Raw genomic sequence first — 20,511 nt, 5'->3', positions numbered from 1 at the left:
GAAGAAGGCGCAGCAGCGCCTCTTCAACCTCAGGAGGCTGAAGAAATTCGGCTTGTCACCAAAAGCACTCACAAACTTCTACAGATGCACAATCGAGAGCATCCTGGCGAGCTGTATCACCGCCTGGTACGGCAACTGCTCCACCCTCAACCGTAAGGCTCTCCAGAGGGTAGTGAGGTCTGCACAACGCATCACCGGGGGCAAACTACCTGCCCTCCAGGACACCTACACCACCCGATGTTACAGGAAGGCCATAAAGATCATCAAGGACATCAACCACCGAACCACTGCCTGTTCACCCCGCTATCATCCAGAAGGCGAGGTCAGTACAGGTGCATCAAAGCTGGGACCGAGAGACTGAAAAACAGCTTCTATCTCAAGGCCATCAGACTGTTAAACAGCAATCACTAACATTGAGTGGCTGCTGCCAACACACTGTCATTGACACTGACCCAACTCCAGCCACTTTAATAATGGGAATTGATGGGAAATGATGTAAATATATCACTAGCCACTTTAAACAATGCTACCTTATATAATGTTACTTACCCTACATTATTCATCTCATATGCATATGTATATACTGTACTCTAGATCATCGACTGCATTCTTATGTCACTAGCCACTTTAACTATGCCACTTTGTTTACATACTCATCTCATATGTATATACTGTACTCGATACCATCTACTGTATGCTGCTCTGTACCATCACTCATTCATATATCCTTATGTACATATTCCTTATCCACTTACACTGTGTATAAGACAGTAGTTTTGGAATTGTTAGTTAGATTACTTGTTGGTTATCACTGCATTGTCGGAACTAGAAGCACAAGCATTTCGCTACACTCGCATTAACATCTGCTAACCATGTGTATGTGACAAATAAAATTTGATTGATTGTCTGTAGGTACAATAAATATTCTGAGCAAATAGTGTAAGGAAGAAAAAATCCTGTGAAATTGGCTAGAAGCTAGAAACAGGGCATCTTCAACTATTGAGTGCCGTTTTCCTCAAATGATTTTGGCTTAGTTTTGTTTTCTTGCCATTATACTTTTGAGCATTCCGATAATGGTTTCGTGACAATCCTATCACACACCCAATAGTTTTACAATCACCGGGTTAACGGTAGACAAGTCCAGGCGCAATAGACCGTGAAACGATTCACCTGTGTGCTGTACCATGTTAACGTTGGTATTGTCCATTCCCCCTACAGCGATTGGTGGTGAAGCCAGACCAGCTGATCAAGTGCAGAGGGAAGCTGGGCCTGGTGGGTGTTAACCTAGACCTGGTGGGCGTGCAGGAGTGGCTCAAGCCCCGCCTCATGAGGGAGACCACCGTGAGTTGATCTTCTTGCTCTTTCTCTCTCTGTATGCCTGCATGCATGATCCAGTGTGAAGTTTCCCCTAGTTAGAGCTAGGATCAGCTTCCCTTCCTCGATCCTAACCTTAACCAAACTGACCCTGGATTAGCATGTAAGAGCAACTTCATCCTACTCCTCCCTCAACTTCATAAATAGAAACTCTGCTGCCAGGTTCCCTCTTTTTTTTGTGTCCTGAATCCTATTAGCTGCAATCAAGTTCTAACTCCTGCAACAGGTTTCCACTTCCACCAGTGTCAAACTGGTGGAAGTGGAAACCTGCTGCAGGAGTTAAAGTTACAGCTGAGGAGTTTTTGTACACCTAGTATACAGCTTTGATGTTTGCAGATTTTTAAAAAGCAATTTGACTTCAATCAATAGGCCTAGCCATTGTAGTGCTTAGTGTAGCCTTTCTTTATATTTAGCCAGGATGGTCTACTCAATAATACTTGCCACGGTTTTCCAGGGAGTCTTAACAGGGAGACCTGGCATGGAGCCATCCTCTCCATTTTGCTTCCTTCCTGTTCGTTCACATCTCCAAACAGGAATGGAACTAGGCCCGCTTTTCTTATCTAGCTCTCTATCAGAGATCGTAGTGAGATGGCGGTGCTTGAGGGAACAATGCCCTCTGATTGGCAGGTTCCTCTGCCCCAACAGTGTGTAGCTCTGGGCTTGTTAATGTGGTGAATGTGTGGCATGCAGACAGGTGCCCATTTCAGGGGCTGCTAATCCACAATCCCCTGAACTGTTGGTCAGGGGTCTGGAACATAATTACAAATCAGTTGTAGACTGCAAATTGACCCCAAGAAGACCACATGTATATGTTTGACTAAAACATAATAATTGTAACCTTCTCTTACATTTGTATACGATCACATATATATATCTCTATTATTATGCGTGGGAATATTTCGGAACAGATTTCCAAAATTAAAATCACTTGGAGCTGATTTTCTGGTGTTTTTAGAGTCTGTCCAACAATTAAACAATACAATCACCTGTGGGACCACCAGTTGGGGAACCCTGTCCTACAGTGTGCACTAATAAATACGATCCTGGTTTGTCATCTGCGGCATGTTCACCATGTGCCAGGCAGTACTTGTTCACGAGCATACAGCGTGCAAACATAGGGAGCTGAGGTTGCCATCTGTCTCTCCACTGCCAGGACCGGCGGGCTCCGAGTTATGTTTAGAACCACTGATGCAAGGCGTCAGAGGGTATGTAATGCCAATGTCAGGAGGCTAGTATGGCCAAAACAGCCTTATTAGGTCTGTCTTGGAAATTCAGTACTGAGAGAGACTTGGTCATTTCTGCAATAATGAAGCCGTCAATCCAACTGTCTTGAATCATACAGAGAATACCGGATCTTTATATACCAAACCTAAAAATGCTTCAACCATGGCTGGCAAACATTCAGATTGGGCACCATAACTGGGTTCATCCAGTTTTTCTGCACGGGGGGTGTTATTTTACTCCTCCAAGCTAAGCTTCCCAGAAAGATGAGAAACTGAGGCATTGTTCTAAACTCTTCCAGGCTGTCTCTCTCTCGGGTCACACACACCCCACATCCTGTCCATGGAATACATCTCCCTCAGTGCACCGCTGATCATGGAATGGAATGTGGCTGTAATGTTTTATTACCCTCTAGTAAAAACCAATTTCCTTGATGCCCGGACGAGCTGCAGGAAGCTAGTGGTCACCATTAAACTCAGCCTTACGCTTAGTTAAATATATAATAGTTTACTATTAATATCAAACAAATCAGGTAGGTATGTCATTTTTCTATCACAGTTCCAGTGCTCTTTTCCATTTTACTGCACTTTTTTCTAGGGCCATCTTTTCAACAGAATGGATCATTAATAGTATTTTTCTGCAGAATAGAGCATTTATGCAAAATCGTTATTTTCCACCATTGATTGTTGCTTTTCCACAGTGCTCCATAATGTGAAAATACCATTTCCTCAGACATCTTCATATCCCTTTGCCACATAATACTAAACTAAATGTTGAATTAATCTATTTTACTGTTTCTCACCAGGTGGCAAAAGCGAAAGGCATCCTGAAGAACTTTCTCATTGAACCGTTTGTTGCACATACACAGGTAATTTGTGTGAGGTTGTCTTAAATATCCTACCTGTGGGGTAGGTGTGTAGTAGGCAAGTAACCATGCTAACAGGTGTGTGTGTGTGTGTGTGTGTGTGTGTGTTCACTTGCCCATATCCATATACAAATTATTCAGACCCCTTGACTTTTTCCACATTTCGTTACTTTACAGCCTTATTCTAAAATGGATGAAATACATTTTTAAAAATCCTCAAATGTACACTCAATACCCCATAATGACAAACATAAACAGGTTTTTAGAAACATTTGCAAGTTTATTAAAAATAAAAAACAAACATGCATTATTTATGTAAATATTCAGACCCTTTCTTTCCATTTTAGAATAAGGCTTTAAAGTAACAAAATTAGGAAAAAGTCAAGGGTTCTGAATCATGTCCAATCAATTGAATTTTACAGAGGTGGACTCAATCAAGTTTAGAAACATCTCAATGATGATCAATTGAAACAGGATGCACCTGAGCTCAATTTCGAGTCTCAAAGCAAAGGGTCTGAATACTTATGTAAATAAGGTATTTCTGTTTTGTAATAAATATGCAAAAATGTATTACGCTGTTTTTTTATGGGGTATTGTGTATATATTGATGAGAAATTATTTTTATTCCATCCATTGTAGAATAAGGCTGTAAAGTAACCTAATCTTAAAGTGCATTTGGAAAGCATTCAGACCCCTTCCCTTTTTCTACCGGTGTTAAATTCAATTCATTGGACATGATTTGGAATGGCACACACCTGTCTATATAAGGTCCCACAGTTGACAGTGCATATCAGAGCAAAAACCAAGCCTCGAGGTCGAAGGAACTCTCCATAGAGTTCCGAGCCAGGATTGTGTCGAGGCACAGATCTGGGGAAGGGTACCAAAAAGTTTCTTCAGCATAAAGGTCCCCAAGAACACAGTGGCCTCCTTTCTTAAATGGATGAAGTTTGGAACCACCAAGACTCTTCCTAGAGCTGGCTACCTGGCCAAACTGAGCAATCAGGGGGGACAAGGGCCTTGGTCAGGGATTTGACCAAGAACCCCATGGTCACTGATGGAGCAAAAACCATGCCTCAATGGTGCTTCAACATAGTATTGAGTAAGGGTCTGAATATTTATTTAAATGTGAGATTTCAGTTTTTTTTGTTTATACATTTGTTTTTTCTTTTTCGTTATGGGGTGTAGATTGAGGGGGAAAATATATTTAATCCATTTTAGAATAAGGCTGTAACATAAGAAAATGTGGGAAAAGTAAAGGGGTCTGAATAGTTTCTGATTGTTTTGACAGTTACATAACAGTGCAATCTACCTCTGCTCCCTCTAACTTTTATTCCCTCCCTTACTTACCCCCCTGCTCCCTTTGTGCTCCGCAGGAGGAGGAGTTCTACATATGCATATACGCCACCCGAGAGGGCGACCACGTGCTCTTCCACCACGAGGGAGGCGTTGATGTGGGGGACGTGGACGCCAAGGCCCAGAGGCTGCTGGTGGGAGTGGACGACAAGCTGAGCGAGGACTCTGTCAAGGAGCAGCTCTTCATGCATGTCCCAGAAGACAAGAAAGAGTAAGTGACCGAGAGCCGTAGGTCAGGGGTGTCAAACACAATCACTGGAGGACAGTGTCTGATGGTTTTTGTTATTTCCTTTTAGTTTATGCCCATTTCAAACCTAGACAACCACTATTGATTTGTAGTTTCTAACAAATCAATTACCTTAAATGATCGATCACATATATGGGCGGTGTGAAAACCTGCAGACACTCAGCCCTCACGGATTTGAGTTTGACACCCCTGCTTTAAAGCAAAAGCTATACAGGGTTTAGAGTTGAGTCCTATTTTTTTTTTCCAGCTCACATTTTTTAAGCTTCACAATATTTATGGTGTGAAATATCCAATCACCAACACTCAGATACCTGACGCTCAACTGCCAATGCCACAAAAAATGAGGGAGTTTGATTTTGCATTGAGAAAGTCTGTCCTTTGCCCAGCCCTTGCTTTCAGCTGCAGGCATACATACACTGAAACCTCCTTTGTCACAAACCCTTTAAAATGTTTCAGTAGAACGATGAACCTGCAATGCTCATCACCAAGCCATTTCACTTTCTGTGTTGAGAAATGTAGTTTCGAAGTTTGTTGGACCGCATCTTTTAGCAATACCAAGGGACTCGCGACTCTACTCGGCCTTCAAATCTAGGTATTGAGACGCCCTGATGAAAGCGTTAACCGATACGCATTGGTTTATTTTAATAATGACTTGCTAATTAGCCCACACAAGGCTTTTTCTTTCAAACCCACACGGGACTTAGATTTTTTTATGCCACTAACGTTTGCTTTTCACTTACTAGGTACTAGGTGCTAGGTACTTGGGATTTGACTGACTTGAGGTTTAGTGATTTCACTACATCACTTTGTGGTATTATGGTGTCCCCCTCAACATTCTGTGGTGAACTAGTGGGAGTACTTTTTATTTATTTAACCTTTAACTAGGCAAGTCAGTTGAGAACAAATTATTATTTACAATTACGGCCTACGCCGGCTAAACCCGGACGACGCTGGGCCAATTGTGCGCCACCCTATGGGACTCCCAATCACAGCCGGCTGTGATACAGCTTGGAATCGAACTAGGGTGTCTAGTGACGTCTCAAGCACTTAGATGCAGTGACTTAGACTGTTGCTTCTCTTGGGAGCACATTCTTAACATTTCCTGCTGTGTTTGTGGTCTGGTTCCCATCCATGACAAGAAGTCTGACTCAATTACACACCTCAGTTATTTAGTGTTTATAGGCAATGCAATCCCCATTTAGGCTGGACAGTGGACACAGTGAAATTAAATTTTATACGTCCCAATCTGCACCGCTATTCCCTAAGTAGTGCACTTTATAGGGTATTGAGTGCCATTTAGGACTCAACCAAGGTCATTGCTCTGTGTCTACAATATAGTGCACTACTTTTGACCTAGGGGCCCAGGTCAAAAGTAGTTCACTATGTAGGGATTAGGGTGCTTTTTGAGATGCTTGTTTTGTCGATGTGTGGAGTAGCTCATTGTTTCACCCGGAGGGGTTCCCGAAGTTTAAGTGTTAAGTGATGACTGTCTAGTATTCTGGAAACTCATTGTGTGCATACCAAATGGCACAATATTCCATATATAGTGCACTATTTTTGACCAGGGCGGATTGGGCTCTTCAGAACTAGTGGCCTCAAATTCAACTCTGGACCTCAAAGACCGTTTGCTTTTTTTATTCTTCCGCTCTAATCAGGCACCAGGTGGGTGCAATTAATTATCAGGTAGGATAGAAATGGCAGGAAACTAACATTTTAGTTTATTATTAAACTATTTTTAAAACTCAAATTTAGAGATTTCTTGTTTTCAGTTTTCCATGTGGTTTTATATGCAGTTTTCTGAGATGGCTCTCTGATCTAAACTTTTGATGTTTGTTGTATGCAGGGTCCTGGTCAGTTTTGTTGTGGGTCTCTTTAACCTGTATGAGGACCTTTACTTCACTTACCTGGAGATCAACCCACTGGGTAAGTCAACTTGTTTTACTAAGGCGATTTTACTTGGACGTTTAACTAAGGATGCTGTCATATATCCCTGTATGGTTCGGATCCTGGAGCTTTTGGTACTTGGCCTGGGAATTGCCAGAGACCTATATGACCGAGACCGATATGATATTCTCGCAATACTTAGGTGCCAATAAGTTATGTATTGCAATTTGATGTTTCAAACATACTGCTCACCATATGCCTGCTGCAGCGGGATAAGCAAGAGCCATGAGAATTAGTTTTGATCAGTCATGTAAATAAAATTGCTCCTTATTTAAAAAGCGATGGAGAACAAGCTACAGTGCCTTCAAAAAGTATTCATACACCATGATTTATTCCACATTTTGTTGTTGGTGTGAATTCAAAATGGATTAAATATCATTTCTCACCCATCTACACACAATACCCCACCCCATAATGACAGTGAAAACATGTTTTTAGAAATGTAAGTACATTTATTGAAAAATAAAAGCCAAAATATATCTATACATAAGTAAATACTTTGTAGAAACACTTTCTAGGTAAGTCTCTAACAGCTTTCCACACCTGGATTGTGCAACATTTGCCCATTTTTATTATTTTCAAAATGCTTCGAGCTCTGTCAAATTTGTTTTTTTATCATTGCTATAGACAAACATTTTCAGGTCTTTGTCAACTGTAGCTAGGCCACTCAGGAACATTTATGATCTCCTTGGTAAGCAGCACCAGTGTATATTTGGCTTTGTTTTAGGTTATTGTCCTGTTGAAAGGTGAATTAATCTCCCACTGTCTGGTGGAAAGTAGACTGAACCAGGTTTTCCTCTAGGATTTTGCCTGTGCTTAGCTCCATTCCATTATTTTTTTATTCTGAAACTCCCCAGTCCTTAACGATTACAAGCATACCCATAACATGATGCAGCCCCCACTATGCTTGAAAATATGGAGAGTGGTACTCAGTAATGTGTTGTATGTTTGGGGCAAATCCAATAACACTTTGTATTCAGGACAAAATAATGTTTCTTTGCCACATATTTTTGCAATATTACTTTAGTGCTTGTTGAAAACAGAATGTTTTGGAATACTTTTATTCTGTACAGGCTTCCTTTTACATTTAAGTCATTTAGCAGACGCTCTTATCCAGAGCGACTTACAAATTGGTGCGTTCACCTTATGACATCCAGTGGAACAGCCACTTTACAATAGTGCATCTAAATCTTTTAAGGGGGTGAGAAGGATTACTTTTCACTCTGTCAATTACGCTAGTATTGTGGAGTACTTACAATGTTGTTTATCCATCTTCAGTTTTTCATAGCCATTAAACTTCAACCGTTTAAGTCCCCTTGGCCTCATGGTGAAATCCCTGAGTGGTTTCCTTCCTTTCGAGGAACTGAGTTAGGAAGGACGCCTGTATCTTTGTAGCGACTGGGTTTATTAATACACCATCCAAAGTGTAATTACTTCACCATGCTCAAAGGGATATTCAATGTTTTGTTTTTTTTCAATTTAAAGTTTTATTAAGTGTTCTTGTTTTTTAATCAACCAACAAAACACATTCCACATTCACAGATGTGACAGGTTTAAAAAAATTAAAAGTCCAAAAATATAGTACATTTGAAAAAATGAAAATGAAAAAGTCAAATAAAAACACTTTATTTTTCTTAATCTATTTATTTTCCTTGGTACATGCATACACACGCGTACACACGCGTACTCAAAAACAATTAAAAACACAACACTTGCAGCAGCACTATCAAGGTTCTTATCAGCTTTTTCTAGCATTCGCTGAGACGACGGGCCAATAATTCGTTTTTAGGTTTTACAGTACCTTACACAACATGTATCTGCGCATTTCCCTAGTCACCCTGTTCACTCTGTCCAGTTTGAAATATAGTGTAGTGGAGACCAGAGTCTATCAAACTTGGGCTGTCTCTTGTGGAGGTCATAAGTGAGCTTTTCAAGAGGGAGAAAGTCAACAATCAGGTCAATCCACATTTTAAATGTAGGAGGGGTATTAGAGGCCCACAATAGAAGAATACATTTCTTAGCAAAGTATGTAATAGTCATAAGCAAATTTTCTCTGTCCGGATCAAGAACAGAATCTGGCAATCTCTCTACAGCTTCAAAATACATGCATATAGGTTCCACTTTCAGAGGTACATCTTTTACAGTTAGGAGACATATCTGTTTTCATTCTATGGAGTCTCAAAGGAGTATAATACAATTTGTACAAAAATTTGTAATTAGAATCTTTCATTTTTACATTGGTAGAGGAGCAGTATACCCTGTCGCAAACCTCCGCCCATAACTCCTAGTCAGACCAAGGTCCTTTTCACAGATTATTTTATTTTCAAAGGAGTAAAGGAGGAGCCTCCTTTCTCAGAAAGGAGTCTATAGATGTAATATATTTGGCCTTTAATGGATTGTGCTGTGACAAGAAGGGTTTCAACTTCATTCAACTGAGTCCTAAACCTCCTCTTGGAGGTAAATGAGGAAATTACATGTCTAATTTGAAGATATATTTTTTTTAATGGATCTTGGCACATCGAATTCACTGCAGAAATCTTGAAAGGATTTCAGTGTAGTGGTTTTCTGATGAAATGGGTCTGAAAAGTTCCTGATTCCTAGAGTATGCCAAAGATTAAAGTTGGTATCCCTCAGGGCTTTTGGCAAGTCTGGGTTGCCTACTATAGGCGAGTGAGAACATATTTGGGAGGAAATGCCCAGGTATTTCTTACAGTCCCTCCACTCTAGTAGGGTGCTGTAAATCACAATGGTTTTGGCTATGTTGCCCACTTCACTAAAGTTATTAATGAATATAATTGAGCTTAAGGGCAATGAACCACAGGATTGGGATTTATCTGAATCCACGTTGGCTCTTGTCTGTTTGTGATCCATGTTAGCATGTTGCGGATTTTGGCAGACCAGTAATACAATTGAAGGGAGGGAAGGGCAAGACCACCCTTAGATTCAGGTTTCGATAGTGGAAAACTTGATCCTAGGTTTTTTATTGCCCCATATAAATTGATGCTTTGGTTAGTTGTTTTGAAGAAGGAAACTGGGAGATAGCATGGGAGCATCTGAAATAAGTAGTTCAGTCTAGGGAGGACGTTCATACGGATGACATTAATTCTTCCTACTAAGCTAATTGAGAGGGAGATCCAGGTTTGGAGATCGTTCTTGATTCGATCCAGGAGTGGAAGATAATTTCCTTAACCTGTTGCTTCTACCCTCTACTTTTTTGAACATTCTGTTAAAAATCGCGCAACATTTCAGCGCCCTGCTACTCATGCCAGAAATATAGTATATGCATTTGCTTAGTCTGTGTGGATAGAAAACACTCAGACGTTTAAAAAACTGGTTAAATCACTGCTGTGGCTTTACCAGAACGGCATTTACATCGAAAAGCACAGGAAAAACTGATCACTGAAAATGGGGAAAATATATCCATGCGCTACTTGAACCCATTGATAAACGTGAACCACAATTAATTGACTGAGGTTGCAGTACCTACAGCTTCCACAGGGTGTCTAGAGTCTTGTCATTTCCCTTCGAGTTTTTTCTTGGTCAAACACATGCAGGGCACCGTATCTCCTTAGGTCTAGGACCGGATATTTTCGTTGAGTTTCTAGCCGGACATTTTTCCAGACGGACAGCTAATGATCTTTACATCGCCTCCTGATGAATTTTATCGCTTATTAACGTTTACTAATACCTAAAGTTGCATTACAAACGTATTTCGAAGTGTTTTGTGAAAGTTTATCGTCGACTTTTTGAATTTTAAAAAATGACGTTACGTTTTGAAAACGCTGTTTTTTTCGTTTATCACACAGTCTACATATAACGATATCTTGGCTTTATATGGACCGATTTAATCGAAATATAGACCCAATAGTGTTTATGGGACATCTAGGAGTGCCAACAAAGAAGATGGTGAAAGGTAAGGACTGTTTTCTATTTTATTGTGCGGTTTGTGTAACGCCGAAATGCTAATTATTTTGTTTACGTCCCCTGCGGGTCTTTTGGGGTGTTACATGCTATCAGATAATAGCTTCTCATGCTTTCGCCGAAAAGCATTTTAAAAATCTGACTCGTTGCCTGGATTCACAACGAGTGTAGCTTTAATTCGATACCCTGCATGTGTATTTTAATGAACGTTTGAGTTTTAACTAATACTATTAGCATTTAGCGTAGTGCATTTGCATTTCCAGAGCTCTAGTTGGGACGCAAGCGTCTCAGGTAGAAGCAAGAGGTTAAGGCTATTCAGATCTGGTGTTATGAAGATCCCGAGGTATTGAACCCCCTGTGTTTTGCACTGGAAAGGACAGTGTCTTCATAGAGCTGGTGAGTGTAATATTGAGAGGGCAGACAGTGGATTTGTTAAAATTGATCTTATAACCTGAAAACTTGCCATTGCTCCTTATCAGCTCTGCCAGAGGCTCCCTCCCCAACAAGTAGAGCAGGGGGGACAGTGAGCACCCTTGTCTTGTGCCCCATTCCAGAGGGAATCTGTCAGTTAAGTCCATTAGTAGTCACCATGGCATTTGGATGAGAGTATAGTGATTTGATCCATTTAATAAAATTTGGGCCCATATTGAACTTTTCTAAGACTGAAAACAGAAAGCTCCACTCCATCCTGTCAAACGCCTTCTCAGCATCCAGTGAAGCCAGCAGGACAGGGGTCTTCTGTGTGTTTACTTGATCAATAATATAAAAAAGACGGTGAAAGTTATCTGTCTCTAATAAATCCAGTTTGGTCCGCTTTTATTATTTTGGGAAGAAGAGTGTTTAGTCTTTTGGTGAGTAATTTGGTAATTATTTTATAGTCGAAATCCAACAAGCTTATGGGCCGGAAGGACGAGCAGGATAGGGGGTCCTTGTCCTTTTTTAGCAACACTGTAATGCGGGCTGTGTGCATTGAGTCTGGGAGAACTCCGTTTTTGCAAAACTCCTCCAGCATTGGCATGAAGATAGGGCGGAGCTGGGGCCAAAAAGCTTTGTAGAACTCTCTGGGGAATCCATCTGGGCCTGGGGACTTATTAGGTGGCATGGAGGTAATTGCCTCCAGGATCTCCTCAGTGAAGGGGTGAGTTGAGATCTTCTTGGTCGATCTCTGATAGTTTAGGTAGCGAGATTCCCTCTAGGAAAGAGTGGAGTTCTGCCTCCGTGTGTTTTCTCTCAAGAGGTGTATAGTTTGCAGTAAAAATCATGAAAAGTTAAATTGATATTTTTTGGGTCGTATGTGACCTCGTCCTCTGCTGTTCGGATAGCCATGATTTTACGCTCTGACTGCTCCTTTTTTAATTGGTAAGCAAGCAATCTACTGGGCCTATTGCTATACTCATGGTATTTCTGTTTAGTAAAGAGAACCTTTTTTTTATCTCCCGAGTGTAGTCCAAATTCAGTTTGGCTTTGGCTGCTTTAAGATGACTCCATGAGGTGCTGTCTGGGGATTGTTTATGTATTCTTTCACAGCATTCCAGCTCCCTCTCAAGATCTAGCCTGTGTGCTTCCATTGCTTTTTTCTTAGAGGAAGGATATGCGATTAGATGGCCTCTTAGTGTGGCTTTAGCAGCATCCCACATTGTGGCCGGAGAAACAGGAGAATCTTTGTTGTCTTGTGTGTAGTTGTCTAACCATGTAGTTAACAATGTATGGAACGCTTCATTTGAATACATGGAGGTATTGAATTTCCAGCTCTTTGACCTCGGGATGTTTTTGCAGAGGTCAAAGCGGTGGTGGACAAAGGCGTGATCTGAAAGTGCTATGGGTCCGATTGTACATGTGGCTGAATTTATGAAACTCTTTGGGATAAAAATGTAATCTATACGGGAGTTGGTGTTATGGACATTAGAGTAGTATGTATTGTCCAAAGATGAGCTATTAGTCTCTCTCCAGATATCTCAGTCCCATCTCTTTAGTAGGAGTTCAACATCTTTGCAGATCTAGGATTTGTGGTGGGGACTTGAGATGATTTGTCTAGGGTTGGGTTAAGGGTACAATTAAAATCTGTGTTAGGGGCGTATATGTTTAATATAGTAATTGGTTGACCATATAGTGACCCAGTTATCTGATCCGGAGGGGAGATTTATTTTTATGTTTTTGGCAATTATGAATGGAACATTTTTATGGATAGGTATGGCTGTGCCTCTACTGTTTGATTTGAAAGATGAGAAATACACCTGTCCCACCCAAGCTCTGCCGAGTTTGGCATGTTCAGCATCAGAGGTGTGTCTCTTGTAATAGCGCGATGTCTGCCCTTTCCTTTCATAGTATCTTTTTCCGTTTTATTGCATGCCTTAGACCACGGCAGTTCCATGTCAATAGATTTAAGGTAATAGTCATCGAACAGTAATCAAACTTTAGTGCAAGTCATCGCTGTGTAAAAGTGGATAGTAGTTACAGCTGTGTTCACATAAAAGGAAAATAAATGGTGTACATAAAATAATAATCTCTGAACACCCCAGCCGAGTTCCCAAACAACTCGACACATCCCGTTGGATCTATTACCCCCCCCCCCCCCCGCTCAGTCTCAATTTTGTGTTCCGAATAAAACAAAAACCGGGAACAGTTAGCAACGCACAACGTCTCCCTCTCCCCACCAAAGAAATGCCTCATCCTCTCCACCCCGCATTGAGTAAATGACAGTTGCCCTCGTCCAGACCACAGTGGAGCCACTCGGGAAGTTTGTCTTGTGGCATGTTTCCCTCTTCTTTTTCGTCCAGATTGAATAGAACACAATTATTCTTTCGCCCCCTGTTTTCCAGGTCCTCTGTTTTTGTCTTTTCCAGATGCTCGATTTTCTTTTTAGCATATGCTATTGTTTCCATGGCATCTGTCAACAAGTTTTCCATGGATAGGTTTCGCCCCTCTGCCTCGTTCAGGCGCCCCGCGTTTATGGTCATCTTGTTGTCAGGCAACGCGTTTTCCAGGATTGTCACCTTGCCCCCTATCGCACTGAGCTGAGAGTTAATGGCATCTAATTTGGTGTTTAGTTCTGTACGTTGGGATCTCAACTCAAAGGATGTATTCGACAGAGTGCGAGTTTGGCATTCGTTGTGCCTCGGGGGGGGGGGCAATACTTTTATAATAATAAAAGTAAAAGTATAATAATACTTTTGTAGCCGCCATGACTTCTTCTTACTAAAGCTAAAGGAGTTTGAACTTGGAGTGGAGGTAAGATTAGGAATTGGAAACTACTTGTGCGGAGCTCTTAGTTCATGCAGCCATCTCGTTCAAGGGTCACGTGATCCCCCCCCCTGTTTTTTTTAACAGCTAATTGTATGTGTGGTGTACAGAGATGAGGTAGTCATTAAAAAATCCTGGTAAACACTATTGTCCATGCAACTTAAGTGCCGTAAGCACATTTTTGGCCTGAACTTTGGGTTGAATACTTACTGACTCAAGACATTTCAGCTTTTCATGTGTAAAAATTTGATAAACATAATTCCACTTTGACCTTTTGGGGTGTATATGCCAGTGATGACAAATCTTAATTTAAAATGGATTCACACAATGAAATGTGGAGAACGTCAAGGGGTATGAATACTTTGAAGGCACTGTATTTAGGAAAAATACAGGAGCTTTGGTGTAAGTACAGCAAATTAGCGCACAAATATTGTCGATACAATATATCGGCATATAATATCCCGATATGTAGCTACATAATTGTATTTACTGTAGTATCCAGTTTTGCGTTAAAAAGTACATGAAATGCAAATGAAATCTGGACCTGCTTGAAATGTATGTGAAAATGCCTTAAAGACAGGCTTTTACAAGCTCCCACAGCAATGGCTCAGCAGTACCTCTCACTTTGAATTCCTCAATGCAAATCAGCTGTTGTATTTAACTCTCCATTGATGTATCATGGCATTTGTTTTTCTCTCCAGTGGTCAACCAAGATGGCGTGTTTGTCCTCGACATGGCAGCCAAAATTGATGCCACGGCTGACTACATCTGCAAGGCGAAGTGGGGTGACGTGGAGTTCCCCCCACCCTTTGGGAGAGAAGCCTACCCCGAGGTGAGTTGGACAGAGGGTCTAGAGATGTACACTACATGACCAAAAGTACTTCTCATTCCAAAATCACGGGTGTTCATATCGAGTATGCCCCCCCCCCTTTGCTGCTACAACAGCCTCTACTCTTCTGGGAAGGCTTTCCACTAGATGTTGAAACATTTTTTTTATTTTTTATTATTTCACCTTTATTTAACCAGGTAGGCTAGTTGAGAACAAGTTCTCATTTGCAACTGCGACCTGTCCAAGATAAAGCATAGCAGTGTGAACAGACAACCCAGAGTTACACATGGAGTAAACAATTAACAAGTCAATAACACAGTAGAAAAAAAAGGGAAGTCTATATACATTGTGTGCAAAAGGCATGAGGAGGTAGGCGAATAATTACAATTTTGCAGATTAACACTGGAGTGCTAAATGATCAGATGGTCATGTACAGGTAGAGATATTGGTGTGCAAAAGAGCAGAAAAGTAAATAAATAAAAACAGTATGGGGATGAGGTAGGTGAAAATGGGTGGGCTATTTACCAATAGACCATGTACAGCTGCAGCGATCGGTTAGCTGCTCAGATAGCTGATGTTTGAAGTTGGTGAGGGAGATAAAAGTCTCCAACTTCAGCGATTTTTGCAATTTGTTCCAGTCACAGGCAGCAGAGAACTGGAACGAAAGGCGGCCAAATGAGGTGTTGGCTTTAGGGATGATCAGTGAGATACACCTGCTGGAGCGCGTGCTACGGGTGGGTGTTGCCATCGTGACCAGTGAACTGAGATAAGGCGGAGCTTTACCTAGCATGGACTTGTAGATGACCTGGAGCCAGTGGGTCTGGCGACGAATATGTAGCGAGGGCCAGCCGACTAGAGCATACAAGTCGCAGTGGTGGGTGGTATAAGGTGCTTTAGTGACAAAACTGATGGCACTGTGATAAACTGCATCCAGTTTGCTGAGTAGAGTGTTGGAAGCAATTTTGGTAGATGACATCGCCGAAGTCGAGGATCGGTAGGATAGTCAGTTTTACTAGGGTAAGTTTGGCGGCGTGAGTGAAGGAGGCTTTGTTGCGGAATAGAAAGCCGACTCTTGATTTGGTTTTCGATTGGAGATGTTTGATATGAGTCTGGAAGGAGAGTTTACAGTCTAGCCAGGCACCTAGGTACTTATAGATGTCCACATATTCAAGGTCGAAACCATCCAGGGTGGTGATGCTGGTCAGGCGTGCGGGTGCAGGCAGCGAACGGTTGAAAAGCATGCATTTGGTTTTACTAGCGTTTAAGAGCAGTTGGAGGCCACGGAAGGAGTGCTGTATGGCATTGAAGCTCGTTTGGAGGTTAGATAGCACAGTGTCCAAGGACGGGCCGGAAGTATATAGAATGGTGTCGTCTGCGTAGAGATGGATCAGGGAATCGCCCACAGCAAGAGCAACATCATTGATATATTCAGAGAAAAGAGTCGGTTGCTGCGTGGACTTGCTTCCATTCAGCCACAAGCAATATTGAGGTCGGGCACTGATGTTGGGCAGTAAGCCTGGCTCGCAGTCTGCATTTCAGTTCAGCCCAAAGGTGTTTGGTGTGGTAGAACTTGACCCCATCTATCTTGACAAACCATTTCTGTATGGACCTCGCTTTTTGCACTGGGGCTTTGTCATTCAGCAATGGGCCTTCCCCAAACTGCTGCCACAAACTTGGAAGCACAGAATCGTCTGGAATGTCATTGTATGCTGTCGTGTTAATATTTCCCTTCACTTGAACTAGGGGACCTAGCCCAAACCATGAAGAACAGCCCCAGAGCATTATTATTCTACCTCCACTGAACTTTAGTTGGCACTACGCATTGGGGCAGGTAGCGTTCTCCTGGCATCCGCCAAATCCAGATTTCTCCTTTGGACTGCCAGATGGTGAAGAATGATTCATCACTAAAGAGAAAGCGTTGCCACTGCTCCAGAGTCCAATAGCGGTGCGCTTTACACCTCTCCAGCTCACGCTTGCGCATGGTGATCCTGTGCTTTTGCGGGTTTCCGTGCAGCTGCTCGGCCATGGAAACCCATTTCATGCAGCTCCCGATGCTTGGTAGTGAGTGTTGCAACCGAGGACAGACAATTGTTACGAGCTATATGCTTCAGTGCTCGGCGGTCCCATTCTGTACTCTTGTGTGGCTTACCACTTTTCGGTTTTGTTGCGCAGACATTTTCACGCCATGATAAAAGCACTTACAATTGACTGGGGCAACTCGAGGAGGGCAGAAATCTGACGAACTGACTTGTTGGAAAGGTGGCATCCTATGACAGTGTCATGTTGAATGTCACGGAGCTCTTTAAAGGCCATTCTACTGCCAATCTTTGTCTATGGAGATTGCATGGCTGTGTATTCGATTTTATACACCTTTCAGCAATGGGTGTGGTTGAAATAGCCGATTCCACTAATTTGAAGGGGTGTCCACATACTTTAGTGTATATATCAAGAGTCTCAAGGTAGGAGTGACGGTTTTAGGATCAGTTTTGCCTTTTGGACCACAATGAATAATATTACATGGACAGTGAGGACCTGATCCTAGATTTCCATCCCTACTATGATAAGCTTGATATTGTACATATGATAGGAGAATTATGTTCTCCAGATACATCACTCAATTTAATTATAATGTTTTGTATTAGTAAGATCCTGGTTGAATGAAACAGACGGAGCCCAGCTAAATAGTCAAAGGTTTATTCACGGAACGCTCTGAAGTCAAGAATACAAATCAACTAATTTTATACTGACTTCTCACGCCCACACATACACACAAACATACGCACACATATCCTGTACGCACACACTGTCTGTCTCACTTCCCAGCCGACAGAGATAGTGACTTTGTCCTTGAGACGTACTCCCCGTTCTCTCCCAAATCTCTAGACAGGTCGGCACCAAGCTGAGACAGTGTGTTTAGAATACCATAAAGGCATATTGTTTTACCCTAATTCTGACGAGGACTACACATTTGTTGATTATGATTTCATACATTCTAATCACTTCCATATGTTTCAGGGTGGGATATTCTAATCATTCAATTAACAGACACTTTTCCTCTATCAACATATAGCTGCAGAAATGCCTGACAGTTCTCTAAGCTAATGGTTTTTCTTGTTTCTCCAGGCCAATGGCTCGGGCTCTCCAGTATTCAATTGAAATAAATGTCATCCATTTTCTTTTCATGAGAACTTTCAATCCATGGAACTAACAACTTGTATAGATTTGTGGGGTAATTAACCTGTGACTATGATTTTTTTTGCTACCCTCAGAGTATATGCCCTAGTGACACATCCTTGTCTACCAATTCTAGGAGGCTTACATCGCGGATTTGGATGCCAAGAGCGGGGCCAGTCTGAAGCTCACCATCCTGAACCCCCTGGGAAGGATCTGGACAATGGTGGCAGGTGGAGGAGCCTCCGTAGTCTACAGGTAGGGTTGCAAAATTCTGGAAACTTTCCCGAAGTTCCTAGCCTAGTCCCAGATCTGTTTTGTTCCTGCCAACTCCATCCCTGTCATTTAGGTGGTGCAAGCTATCTGCTTTAGTTTTCGAAATGATCTCTGTTGAGGGATGAGCTGGATGAGTTTCTTCTGAACACATTTCCAATTGTTGGCTATCTCAATTTGTGCACATTTTTCAAAATACTTTTGTTCCTTAGCTGGACAGGCAAACACCGCCGAGTACTAAATTGTAAACCAATCAAAACTTGTGTACTATCCATGGTACGATCTCTGCTGATCACGTCTACAAATCACATTAAACATATCTAAGGTTGTAGACAGCTGGTGACATCTTAAGAGATCTCCGTCTGACCAACTGCTATCAGGTTAAGTATATATTTTTTGTAATCTAACTTATTTAGTTATAGAAATGTGATTTCTATGCAAGCTGTAAAATTACTCTCAACTAACTCTCAACTCTCAACACAGCAACCTTACTATTGGAGCTAGCTTGGTAGTTTCCTAGCGACTTACAACAAGTAGATCCGTTGCTAGCTAGCAGGAGAAAATATCACTAGCATATCATTCTGGGAGAAGGAGCGTTTTATCAGTTTATTCCAAGTAATCATTTAAGGCAAGTAGTGTAAATCTAATAGTCAAGGCAGAACCCACTCATTTTTATTCATACTGACAAATAAGAAATGTCTCATTGTCCCTGTCAATAGTTGGTGGCAGAGCACCCTGACTCAGACTGTCAGGATGGTCATTTTGTAGCTCACAAACTACAAATCGAATTTTATTTGTCAAGTGTGCCAAATACAACCGGTGTAGACCTTAAAATGAAATGATTACTTACAAGCTCTTACATTCCTTTGCAGTGATTTATTTTATTAATTCTCGTCTCCAATTTGTCTCACATGTTCTATTCAGCTCTCCTGTCTCTTTCAGAGATCAACCAAGTGATTTTCACCAAGCATGGGCAACCCCTCAGAACCATCCTACTGCTGTTTGAACTAGGCCCGCATCACTATTTAGACATTGAGACCACATATGGGTTTGCCTGTCTTTTCTTTGTTGAAGAACAAATGCAAATACATGTGCTTCTTTAAGCACTTGGAAGACTAAACTCAAGGTAGAATCAGTTTAACAGGTGTCGTGTAATATTTCTGATTCAAAGGGGAGACTTTATCATTTCAAACAATCAACTTTATTTAATATTGATTATTTCAATAACTAAGCTGGTTGATCCCACACTCCGAAGTGTGATGCCGAGAGCTCAACGAGCAGAATTGAGCCACAGTATTTTATAGTTAAAACACATCCTCCTGAATACGTGACAAACCACAGATGTCTGGAATAGGTCAAAAGGTTAGGATTTGTATGTGAGAAAGGAGTATTCCCCCAGCCAGATATCAGATAGAAGACTGTTCCATTTGTATAGAAATCAGGGTTTGGCCCCTAAGACAAGGTTCCTCCAATCAGCTGTCCACACCAGAGACATCTTCCTGGTACTTCACAGTATACAAATACCAACTCATTCTATGGAATGCAGGGTATAGGTTTTATCACCAAGCCATTACAAATAAATTGCTAGCGCAGAGGCCCAACTCAATCCCGCTGACACAGATGAGAGAGTACCCATCAAAGCTATTTGATGCATAAACAGTAAAACATATTCTTGTAATTTTCCTACCATACAGGTGACAAACATCTTATTTTACATTTGTAACATATTGTTGGAGGATTCCCGGAATTGTATTGTCCCCGTCAGGAGCCCAGTCTTTTGCCATAGATGGTAGAGTTTTCATCTCTGGATCACACAAGCTTAAGATTGCATTCTGCTAAGGCACTTGTCTGTCTACATCGGTCCGCTACATTGGTGACCTGGGTGGGATCCTTTCATTTGACATTTTAGTCATTTAGCAGACCCTCCTTTCGAAAGGCATACATGGGGCCTGGGCGCACACATGCTCCTTGAGAGAAGGGAGAATACTGAAACATGGGTTGATGACAGTTCTACAGTCTCCATCAGAGGCCCAGGCTTTTGGCATAGATGTTAAAGCTCATTTCTGGACTGCA

General features: G+C 41.6%; 1 protein-coding gene across 4 annotated transcripts in view; it reads left to right on the top strand.

Annotated features, from left to right (window-relative positions):
* Positions 1-20,505, top strand: part of LOC135561199 (ATP-citrate synthase-like) — a 40,868-nt gene extending 20,363 nt beyond the window's left edge. For all 4 annotated transcript variants that reach the window (XM_065002387.1, XM_065002385.1, XM_065002386.1 and 1 more), the window contains exons 3-9: positions 1,219-1,341; positions 3,401-3,463; positions 4,834-5,024; positions 6,904-6,983; positions 14,867-14,997; positions 18,305-18,423; positions 19,383-20,505. In XM_065002387.1, coding sequence (XP_064858459.1) covers positions 1,219-1,341; positions 3,401-3,463; positions 4,834-5,024; positions 6,904-6,983; positions 14,867-14,997; positions 18,305-18,423; positions 19,383-19,395 — 720 coding nt within the window. In that variant the 3' untranslated portion in view covers positions 19,396-20,505. The remainder of the gene's footprint in view (positions 1-1,218; positions 1,342-3,400; positions 3,464-4,833; positions 5,025-6,903; positions 6,984-14,866; positions 14,998-18,304; positions 18,424-19,382) is intronic.
* The last annotated feature ends 6 nt before the right edge of the window (positions 20,506-20,511 follow it).

The sequence above is a fragment of the Oncorhynchus nerka genome, linkage group LG16, assembly GCF_034236695.1.
Source record: "Oncorhynchus nerka isolate Pitt River linkage group LG16, Oner_Uvic_2.0, whole genome shotgun sequence".
NCBI classification, from domain to species: domain Eukaryota; kingdom Metazoa; phylum Chordata; class Actinopteri; order Salmoniformes; family Salmonidae; genus Oncorhynchus; species Oncorhynchus nerka.
Note: the sequence above shows the minus strand (reverse complement) of the source record. Positions and strands in the feature narration are given on the sequence as shown.